Source organism: Euprymna scolopes, chromosome 23, assembly GCF_053919585.1.
Source record: "Euprymna scolopes isolate OS-2025 chromosome 23, ASM5391958v1, whole genome shotgun sequence".
NCBI lineage: Eukaryota > Metazoa > Mollusca > Cephalopoda > Sepiida > Sepiolidae > Euprymna > Euprymna scolopes.
This window is the reverse complement of record NC_136504.1, coordinates 2,071,486-2,083,654: the sequence shown is the minus strand read 5'-3', so window position 1 is coordinate 2,083,654 and position 12,169 is coordinate 2,071,486. Positions and strand designations below refer to the sequence as shown.

Sequence of the window (12,169 nt, the reverse complement as noted above, 5' to 3'; positions counted from 1 at the left end):
AGAAATAAGCTAAAATGAAAACTGTCTGATGGCGAGGTTATCTCCCTTTGTCCGAATACATCTTTATAATCTGTATAATAAATAGACTTATTTGCGTTGTTGCATGTATGCTTTTACTTTCTACACCCATTTTTTTTTTCTTTTTTTTTTTTTTTTCAAATTGAGGCCATCCGCTCGGATGAATTACAATCCAAAAAATTGTAATTGAATGTTAACTGGTGTTTTTAAGGTACAAAATTACGACGTCACTCATCTCTTCTGACCATGATATACATACAAATGGGAACTACTTATGAATTTAATATTTTCCTAGAAACTTCCTCCTTTGGAGGGAGCCGACTAAACCCGCCTATGATAAATGCAACTTTATTTCATTGTTTTTTTTTTGTTTGTTTGTTTGTTTTTTAACAATTGCAGAATGATTTTTTCCAAAATCGAATTTTTTGTCACAATTTTTATTTAAGTTTGTTGGTTGTTTTTGTTTTACGGCATATCAACCCTTTTCGGGTTATTTAATGCCGAATCCAAAGATTTTGAAGAAAATATTTTCATAGAATATATTTGTTGTTTTCAAGTCGGTTTCTATTTAACCCATAGTTGGGACCCTAACAGGTACTACCACTCCGGGTCAGAGTGGATCTGTGAGCAATGATAATTAAAGGGTGGCTCCACACTCCCCAAAGCCCGTAACCTGGGGCCTCACCACTGGATATAGTTTAAGGTCATATCCAGGACCAATTTTTATTTAAAGAATATTTAGCTGGCAATTATTTTTACAGTAAAAAGAAAAAATATTGTTTTAAAAATGTTTAAATTATTTTAAAGAAAAAAAAAAAACGGGAGACATATTCATATTTTTTTAGTTAAATAATATTTAACTAACTATAATATTTAAATAATATTTAGCAATTATTTTTATGGAAAAAAGACAATGTTTTCTGAATATATTAACCTTTAATGGACATTTATTAGTTCAAGAGAAATATTATCATTAACAGTAAATTATACAAATTAGAAAACAATTTTAAAATTGTCATGGGTTGCACAAGTACAATTATAAACCTATTATTATTATTATTATTATTATTATTATTATTATTATTATTATTATTATTATTATTATTATTATTATTATAAATATCATTTTATTATTATTATTATTATTATCATCATTATTATTGTCATTATTATTATTATTAATAATAATAATTATGTTCATTCTCCAATCAAAATGATAGGAAAAAATTATGCTTCGCCATTGTTCAATCTTACTATTGAAATGTACAGGGTGAGTAACAGGAAACGGATGTTTTTAGAACGCTCCTTGCTCTCCTTAAGTAAGGGATAGGGGGTGAGGAAGGCAATCTGTAAACCTGCTTAAGATGCCGTTTAGTTTGTTGTTATTTGTTTATCTTTTAAATTTTGTTTTAGTTATTGATTTTGAATTGCTTTTCTTTTCAGTTCATTGCCCTCGTGCTACCGTGGAGTCGTGAACACCATGTGTTTGCTTATGACATTTATATGAAAAATGTTTATCTTAAAAACATCCGTTTCCCGTAACTCACCCAGTATTTCTAAAATATTCATAAATATTAGATAAATTACTAAGATATTCATAAAAGCTCATAGAATTAGGCCAGTAATTTAATTTTTCATATAGACATTATCATTTCTGATGACCTAAAGAAAATCAAACACTCACTGTTGACTTTTATTTTATAGTGGAGGATTCCTTTCCAAATTCATTTTAGGATGAGTCTGAGATGGTTGTCTGACTTGCTATTTGCTTTTTCTCTTCTCCTCACCACTTTAAATGGTTTCGTCCATGAACTAAAAAAGGCACACATTCTTTTGTGTGACGAGATGGTAGTACATCTATTTATTTATATAAAAATACACATTGGTCTTTATTATTGAGTGGAAGATTTTATTTAAACTTAAGCTATTTTCACAAAAGATTGAATTAAAAAGACTTCTTTTCATTGCAAGGTTGCAACATTTTTTGTGATTGTTGATATGAGTATGTTTATAAGAATGATTGTAAGTTGGATTAAGAAGAAAACGACCATCATCCCACGATAACCTCGTGTCAAATCTTCGCGTTTAATGGAGAAAATTTACTTACCTTTTCTGACAGAAAGTTTGATTTTTTTTACTGCTTATTATACTCGTTTTGTGTCCAAGATTAACAATTTGCTAAGTTGGTGCATATTCGCAACTTTATCTGACTTGTTTTATTATAAACAATATTTTGACAATTTAGAATGCATTTTCTTAAATTGAAAACTTTCCATATACTGATATGCAGAAATTCAAGTGTAATGTGAACATACATCTCACTGCCTAACTCCATAAATAGTATACCTGCAAATTTGGTCCCAAATAGTAGCCCTTCATGACTAAGTGTCCTTGTGCCTTGTTTGGGGTGAAACGTCAATAAAAAAAGCAACAAAATTCAGAAAGTGGATTTTCATGAATAAAAAATTTTAAAAATGCTCCACCGATTCAAAATCAGAAAATGTATGAAAAATGTGTTCAAATGCAAAGTTGGTACTTCTATGTCTATAAAAAGGGTTCGGCCTAAACAGGTCAACTCTAGTAAAGATCTATTATCAAAACTTCATTTGCTACAACACTGGTATAAACTAATGAACACATTTGTCTGCAGCAGAATTAACAGAAAAATCTTTGGAAATGTCTTCTAATGCTTTAGGTTTCTGTCAATGCAGCATCTCCACATGACAGAAATGAAAATGATGAGCAACATGTGTCGTCGGGGGTGGGGGTTCTTGTTTCTCACATTCATGGCTGAAGGCAAAGAAAAGCACAAATAATGAAATACTTGCAAAAGATGAAGATTAAAGATGAAAGATGATGACCAAAGGCAATAACTTTCTTGATATAAAAACAGTCAATCATAAAAATGATGACAAATTTTCAAAACTGATATTAAGTAAAAGCTTATCAGAGTAATTTGATCATTTACCTCATCGCATGAACAATTTTCAAATGATTAAAAACGAAAATATTAAAAATCTTATTGTTAACCCCCCTCCAAGATTTTGAACACCTTTTTTTTTGTTTTTTGTATTTCTTTCGAAAAGAGTAAAAAAAGAATTTAAAAATTATAAACTTATAGAGAAAACTGAACCTCCTACTAAAAATTAAACAAGTTTAATTTTTCTTATCTTTTATGATCTAAACATTTTTACTAAACTAATAGTATTCTAATTATTTTTCTGAGCTAAATGATAAAATTGCAAATAATTTGTCTTGATAACTGAAAAGTCTTTTATTCCAACTTCAAGCGTTCCAAGAAGTAAATTTTTCTCCATTGTTGGAAGATAAACTATTTATCCAAATTACATTTTTTTCTTTGTTGAGAGAAAGAGATACAAAAGGTTAATTATTCAACATTAGTGAATTTGGCAATGTGCAATGCCAAGTTGAGTTGAAACTATTTCCATGGCAACTGACTGACCATTGGGCATCTAGATCTGAATTGTATTCAAGGTGGCCGTTAATAGAAATTAAGCTTTCTCAATCGATAAGCACGTTAAACAATTTTTTGACAAATGATTTCTGAAACGATAAAAAGATATTTTTAGAGATTTAAAAGCAAAGCAATATTCGGACTGATTTTTAGGATAGTTTTTTTTTTTTGTTTGTTTTTTTGTTTTAGCCATGAACATTTTTAGTTTCTTCTTTTGGCCAACCAATTTTTTTCATTTTTTTTTATTTCTGCTTCATCATTTGATCCATGTTTCTTGAACGTGTGTGACATAGATGAAATCAATCTTAAGACTGATGAAATGTCACGTTAATTTGAGTGCATAAAATACCGTCCACATTTCATGGAATCAAGTTTCTCATTTTTTTTCATGTTATTTTTATTTTTCGTAGTTTTAAGAAATGCTCATAGTTTTTTTGCTATTTGACTTCATTTAAATGTCGAATCATAATCACACAATAACAAATCTATATAAAAGTAATTTTGCATCGATTTCTATAAATTACATTTACTTACACACTTGAAATAATGCTTCAACCAAACTAGATTAAGCTCTTGATAATTTATTGTAAAAATTAGCCTATTAAATCTGTGTATTTTGCAATAAAATTTCGGTTTCAAACTGAAGTGTGACTCGCCAATCCAAATATGATCTCTAAATAATGTGTATAAGCCAAAAATGCCATTTCAAAAATAAAGATGGCACACCAACCATTCAAAAGATTTTCAAAATTAAACGTAGGAATTTTTTTGCTAAAAAGGTTTTGAAAACTAAATCTACTACAATTGCTTTTATCACAAATTGCCGAATCTAGTTAAAAAAAAAATAGTATAAGATTTTCATAACCTTTATCTTTGATTGAATTTTTGGCCTTGATAAGTGGTGATCCATTGGTACAAAAAAAATAATAAATTGAATAAATTTAGAAATAACGTTAAATAATGAATTGACATGTTTGGGGGTCTACTTAATGAAATATTTAAGAAAAAGTGATCTCTATATAGTAGGTAATTGTGGGTGTATGTAGTTTTTTTTTTTTTTTGTTTTTTTTAATTAGAAATCATCAATTAAATCTCCAAGGAGTTATATAAGATAAATGATAAACTGACCGACGGACAGAGTCTTTTTTAATGCTTGGACACATCTGTGAAATAAAAATTCTCACAAAGTAAAAAAAAAATTCAGATTTTTTTTTTAATCCATTTTTTTTTTTTATTTTTGCATCGTCCAACATTGAAATGAAATTTTTTAAGGTTTACATAACATTCACTAGATAAAACTGAAACGGTAAAGAAATTGTCTTAAAAACAACAACAAATGGGGATGTCAGCAGAAATGGATTGATCAGCTTGATAAAAATAAAACAAAAATTTCTGTTTCAGATCGATTAAAATAGATTCTCAGTTTTTCTTCAAATCAATTTTTAATTTCGGAAACGTTCCAACTGCCAAACATGTTTTAGGAGAAGGTACGGTGCTTCTTAAGTTTTTTTTTTTTCCTCGTGTTCGTTGTTGACTGGAACCAAACAGTAAACTTTGGCTTTCATTATTGGCTTTTACTCAACTTAAAATGACGGGAGGGGGGTATTGTAGTATTTTAATTGTCTTTCTTTTTTCTTTTGATTTCTAAATGACTAAAAGCTAGAAAGATATTTTCCCAAAAGGAGAGGAAAGAGAAAGGCAACCAGAAATAATCGACTATTTAAGGTTAACCCAAAATGACAGCAGCAAACACCCCAACCTGACCTTAAAAAGGGAAAAGATTAAATCGATAAAAAAAAATCAATATTGAAAATCTAAATTGTTTCTTCCTTTTCTTTCTTTGTCAATTTTTTCAAATCTTCTTTCTCGACCTTTTCACACGACAGATTCAACTTTTTCGCACTCGCAACAAAATCTGATTTGCAAATAAAAAAAAGGGAAATTCTCAAATGAAAAAAAAAAAACTTCAAATTTTGTAACCGATTCTTTTTAAACAGAAACATGCACAAAAAAAAAGAAGAAAAAAAAACATTTGAAACAGTTCAAGAAAGTTAGAGTAAAACTGACGATGAAAATAAGAAAATGGTTCAAAATCAACCTGCATTTTTAACATTTTAAAGATGAGGATGAAATAATCACCCTTGCCTCCAAATCATTAAAAGTGGAAGGTAACTAACATCCTATTATTATCAACCATTTTGTTTATCTTTCAAAAGATATTTATTTATCAATAGTGTGTAATACTAGGGGGAGGTAATTCAATCTATAACATTAGGAGCAGCTGATTTGAAGTATTATATAAAAAGTGATGATCGTTTGCGGTTGCTTGGTGGAAAGTAGCAATAAGCGATCATTGGAATAAAACAATCTCGTTTTGATGATTATGATGCAAATAGTTTATTGTTTAAATGGAAATACATTTTGGCACTTCTGCAGTGAATTTTTTCGGATACTTTATCTTAAAATGGATGTAAATTCCCTAAATATGTGCGATGTTGCATTGTTGGCGTCGGAAACCTGGGAAACAATTGACTTGTTGCAGGCTAATCGATTGTCGTCGGCCATAGAGTAGTGTCAATGTGGACAAAGCATGGTATTGTTGTTAACCCTTCAATGTTGCTTTAATTCAAAGAAACGTTTCATTGAAATTATTCATTTGTTCAAAAAAAAAAAAAATTTTACTTTATAAAAATCCAATGTTGCTTTAATTCAGAAATTGTTTTATTAAAATGATATTTTCTTACGCAGAATTTTCAAGAAATGTTTTTACAATTGTATATTGATACATTTTTATACAATAAATGTTTTGGTTTTCAAATATTTTTGTGTTCAGAGAAAAATCTTGTTTGTTACTTATTTCTTATTTTCCATGGTATTTGACCAAGAAGAAATTTGAGTTATCGCCCCTAACATTGCCACCGTCCGTATACTGCAGAAGTGCCTATATTTTATTGGAATATAAAAACGTATATACATTTCAATAATCTTTATTACAATTAAGGCCCATACATTCATATACACAGCCCTATAAAGTCGATACTTTTTCCAAAGGGAACATTTGAGAGAAATCACCAAATGATGAAAACGGTGATTACTGAATTATATTTTGTAACTGTCTTCACTTCGTGAGTCACTAAAGATTTTAAATGGATTGTAGGGTCTTTTCTAAACAGTTATAGTTTGCCCATCTCAATGAAACCATTGTACATCTCTTAAATATGTGATGTATAGTTTTTAAATAAATAATTTATATTATATATATATATATATATATATATATATATATATATATATATATATATATATATATATACGTTTTTATTTTTTATTACCGTTTATTGTTTCATCTACTCGGCCATTTTTTTTTGGCCGTCTGTAGCTTCCTCAGACTTTTACAGAAATTTTCACTATTTTGGGATGAAAGAGATGAAATAGCGAACATTTCTGTAAAAGTCTGAGGAAGCTACAGACGGCCAAAAAAACGGCCGAGTAGCTGAAACAATAATGTAGCTTAACAGAAAGATACGGTAATAAAAAATAAAACGCCTATTTGCTCTACAACACTATTGAGCACTTTCTTCAGTTTTTATTAATTACCATTTCCACTAAATTATATATATATATATATATATATATATATATATATATATATATATATATATATATATATATATAATGTAATCAATAGGAGAAGTTTACTAGGTTAATGCAAAAGTAAGCTAAGCTTCGGTCCAATAAATGTATTAATGTTTTTATTATCCCAACCAAGTAAAAAAAAAAAGGCTTATATGACAGTGAGAAGTAGAGCTTAATACCATAAGTATAAACAAAAACTGTAAATTAGAACTTTACATGTACAAATTTATTTTTCAACAGAATACCTCCTATAAAATATATATATATATATATATATATATATATATATACTAGCAAAAGTACCCGTCGTTGACTGGGTTCAAAAACAGCCTACAGAAAATGGACTGATTTATGAAAGTATGATAGGTTATGAAAAGAAAGGGTTGTAAAGAGATAGCTTCGAATTTGGAGGCATCAAAACCAAAGCAAAATATGATGAAAGTAAAAATAAAATAGATAAACCCCATAATTCATTATACCATACCTGTTCACACTGAAACACTTATCACAATATCCTGTGGATCTATATTAAAAACCTTGTTAAACTTTGTGACATATTTCCATTCTATGGAGGTCAGGTCCGAATGAACACCCCATAATTTTATTATACCATATTTCTTCAAACTGAAACATAATTATCAAAGTATACTTACGCAGATAGATATGAAAAGTCTTTATTAAAGTTTGTGCCTATTTCCATTCTATGGAGGCCAGGTGCGAACGCAGACCTCACAATTTTATTATACCATCCCTATTTAAGTTAAAACATACTTACCAAAGTATTATTATGTACATCTATATCAAAAACACTTGTAAACGTTTTTTTTTTTTTAAATTTTTTATTTCCATACTTTGTGGACCAGGCACGTACGCAGGCCCCACAATTTTAATGAATCATCATTATGCCAGATCAAACATACCCATTCCTGTGTCTCAATACATCTTCTATCATTATATGTGATCAGTTTTCTATAATAGTCAACCATAGGAGCCTATTCGTGACCAGACACACACACACAGACGTTCAGCTTTATATTATAGATAATGAGCACATCACATAAGAAAAACATGATTAGACTGATATTTCGTAGGTTTCATTAACAGAAATTTCATTAGAATGAAATAGAGGTGATATCTCTGATATCGTTTTCCACGGAAGACAAATTATGAGGTGACAAGAAATAGAAAGAGGATGATAAACATGAAAGTGAGGGTGAAGGGTGAAAAGAAATCACCAAAGTTATTTATTAAGTTAGAGAATTGATGAGTCATAAACAACAAAACACGTGCCCATGGATAACAGTATTGTATTTGTATATATACAAATAATGATGATGAAAATGGAACATAAGGTAAAAGTGTTGATTGAAATCTCAAATTAAAGTTGAAAATGGGTTGTACCTATTTACTATGTCTCCCCACGGGACAGAGTTAGACACCAGGGTCGTTTTTTAACGTGGAGTTGAAAATGGGTTGTAGACGTTAAGAATGATCCAAAGTTAGTTTTCTCTTCTTTGGCGAATTGATTTGTTGTGTTTATTGCTGTGAAAAACCAACATGGCCGAATTTTTATTTGTTGTTCATTATGATTAACATCCTCTTGATTATTGCAACATGTTTTACTAAGAGATTATCCTGTTTTTCTTTTGTTTTGTTTTTTCCAGATGAACCGTCCAATTCAAGTCAAACCAGCTGATAGTGAGAGCCGAGCAGGTCAGTTGTTTAATTTGCAATAGAAACAAAATGTCCAAAACATACTTTGTATATCTTCCTCAATTCACATTTGTTTAGTTTCTTGTGTGGTACAAAATGTTTAAACTGTCTGTAAACGCTGCTACTGTTATTGGTGATGATGATAATCATCATCATCATCGAAACGATTCGAACATTTTCTTACGATCTTGCTGTTGGTTGGGAGATGTCAGGAACGAAAGTCGACTTTTCCCCACATCCAGACGACAATGAGCAGGTCGTTCGCAAGAGCATCGAGCAGGATTGGGAGTTGTGGTCTCCCATGGATTCTGCTGCTGCTACTGACGCTGACATATTACAAGAGTTTAATCAAAACATCTTTTGAATCTATATTTTCATTTAAATAAAACTCTTGTCATCTTGCTTGTCACCGTGCACACTTCATATGTACGTGAAGCTTTAGATGGTGGGAGAAGTCGTACATGAATAAAGGATGAATGATAAGAGAAGTTGTTAGTGAAATGGAATGATGTAAATTATTAAAAGAGATAGGAGAGATGAAGACAAAGTTGAACAGAGAAAGGGTCTATAATGATATCACAATGCATTCTGACTTTGTGAAATCCTTTGATATTGTAATCCTTATAAAAACATTATCATCCACTGTTACAGTTAAGAAATTATATATTTAATAGTATATATTATAAATACGGTCCCAACGGGTCATCGGTGGTTCAGTAAACATCTAAAATCTATATCAATAAAAATCTATATCAATAAAAATCTATATCAATAAAAATCTATATCAATAAAAATCTATATCAATAAAACACGTTTGTTTGGTTCGTATGTTTCTAGGTACACTTATCATTTTGCCAGCTTAGAAGCTACAGAGTTGAAATTTGGTTCACAAATGCTCCGCGATATGATGCACAAAATGATGTAGGTGCGGATGGTATTTATTTGCTCCCCCACCGAGCAAATTAGGCACAAGGCCGATTTTTAATGTGAGGAGTGAAGGGGAAATGGGGACCAACTCCCCGGGGAGTAGGGGAGCTGGATAGTGACAATTGGTATGAAGGGTTGCCCCTACATTGACCAAGGTCTTATATGTGGGGTCGCCCCCACATATGGTCTTTGCTTGCAGTATCTGCCGGAACAGATGGTATTTATTTGCTCCCCCACCAAGCAAATTAGGCACAAGGCCGATTTTTAATGTGAGGAGTGAAGGGAGGGGGAAGGGAAAAAGGGGGCCAGCTCCCGAGAGGTGGGAAATGGGAGCTGGTTAATGGTCAGGCATGTGGGGTTGCCCCCACATCTGGTCTTTGCTAGTCATAGCTAGTCATAGCTTGCAGTATCTGCCGGAACAGATGGTATTTATTTGCTCCCCCACTGAGCAAATTAGGCACAAGGCCGTTTTTAATGTGAGGCAAAAACCAGCTCCCCTAAAAGTAGGCAAAAAGGGGGCACTCTGGTTACCAAAAATAATAATTGTCCCAGTATAGAGGGTTTCCCCTCCATTGACTGGTACAAATTATCTTAAGTGCAGTATCTGCCGGAACAGATGGTATTTATTTGCTCCCCCACTGAGCAAATTAGGCACAAGGCCGTTTTTAATGTGAGGTAAAAACCAGCTCCCCTAAAAGGGGTCAATCTGGTTACCAAAAATAATAATTGTCCCAGTATAGAGGGTTTCCCCTCCATTGACTGGTACAAATTATCTTAAGTGTAGTATCTGCCGGAACAGATGGTATCTATTCGCTCCCCCACCGAGCAAACCAGGCACAAGGCCGATTTTTAATGTGAGGAGTGAAGGGGTAATGGGGACCAACTCCCCGGGGAGTAGGGGAGCTGGACAGCGACAACTGGCACGAAGGGCCGCCCCTACATTGACCAAGGTCCCACATGTGAGGCTGCCCACACACATGGTCCTTGCTTGCAGTATCTGCCGGAACAGATACTACACTTTGATCCCGGCCCGAAGGCCAAATGATGTAGGTGCGGATGTTGGCAGTGAGCATGATGCAGGGTGAGAAGAGCATAGAGTGTAACTGTACTGTGTTCGATTCCAGTGATTAGAAACAAGTTGATAGAATTCAAAGCAACAAACAGCAAACTGTTTAATGTTCGCTGTTTGATATAAGAACCGTTTTAATTCCGGCACAATGTGTTCATGCTCATGGACAAAATTAAAATTCTCGAAATTACTTTCAATCCGATGATGCATCTACATACGAAGACAATTACGAAATGAAAAATGAAAAAAATGTTTAACTTGTTAAAATGTTTGTTTTTTTTTGCTTTTAATATTAAAATATTCTCTATTTTGTTTTCTTCACAAGAAAACCATCTGTAATTTGTATCTTGTTTTCACATTTTCTTCATGCATTCAAACTATACTTTATATATCTTTTCCAAACTTAAACTATATCCGATGATGGGTGTAGAATCATCCCATAATTTTCATTACTCCCACATAAACTCTAATCCAAAATAGCAGTCCGTGTATCTACGAGTTTAAATAGAACCATCCACACACTATAAAATACATTAATTATCTATCGTTTAAATAGAACCATCCATACACTATAAAATACATTAATAATCTATTGTTTCAATAGATCTATTCACACACTATAAAATACATTAATCATCTATGGTTTTATAGAACCATTCACACACTATGAAATTAAAAATCTATGGTTTAAATAGAACCATTCACACACTATGAAATTAAAAATCTAGGGTTTAAATAGAACCATTCACACACTATGAAATTAAAAATCTAGGGTTTAAATAGAACCATTCACACACTATGAAATTAAAAATCTAGGGTTTAAATAGAACCATTCGCACACTATGAAATTAAAAATCTATGGTTTAAATAGAACCATTCACACACTATGAAATTAAAAATCTATGGTTTAAATAGAACCATTCACACACAATGAAATTAAAAATCTAGGGTTTAAATAGAACCATTCACACACTATGAAATTAAAAATCTATGGTTTAAATAGAACTATTCACACACTATGAAATTAAAAATCTAGGGTTTAAATAGAACCATTCACACACTATGAAATTAAAAATCTACGGTTTAAATAGAACCATTCACACACTATGAAATTAAAAATCTATGGTTTAAATAGAACCATTCACACACTATGAAATTAAAAATCTAGGGTTTAAATAGAACTATTCACACACTATGAAATTAATAATCAAGGGTTTAAATAGAACCATTCACACACTATGAAATTAAAAATCTAGGGTTTAAATAGAACCATTCACACACTATGAAATTAATAATCTATGGTTTAAATAGAACCATTCACACACTATGAA

General features: G+C 31.2%; 1 protein-coding gene across 39 annotated transcripts in view; it reads left to right on the top strand.

Annotated features, from left to right (window-relative positions):
• Window positions 1–12,169, top strand: part of LOC145245733 (CUGBP Elav-like family member 3-A) — a 979,738-nt gene that overhangs the window by 769,386 nt on the left and 198,183 nt on the right. For all 39 annotated transcript variants that reach the window (XM_080107310.1, XM_080107303.1, XM_080107290.1 and 36 more), the window contains one exon: window positions 8,794–8,842. In XM_080107310.1, coding sequence (XP_079963436.1) covers window positions 8,794–8,842 — 49 coding nt within the window. The remainder of the gene's footprint in view (window positions 1–8,793; window positions 8,843–12,169) is intronic.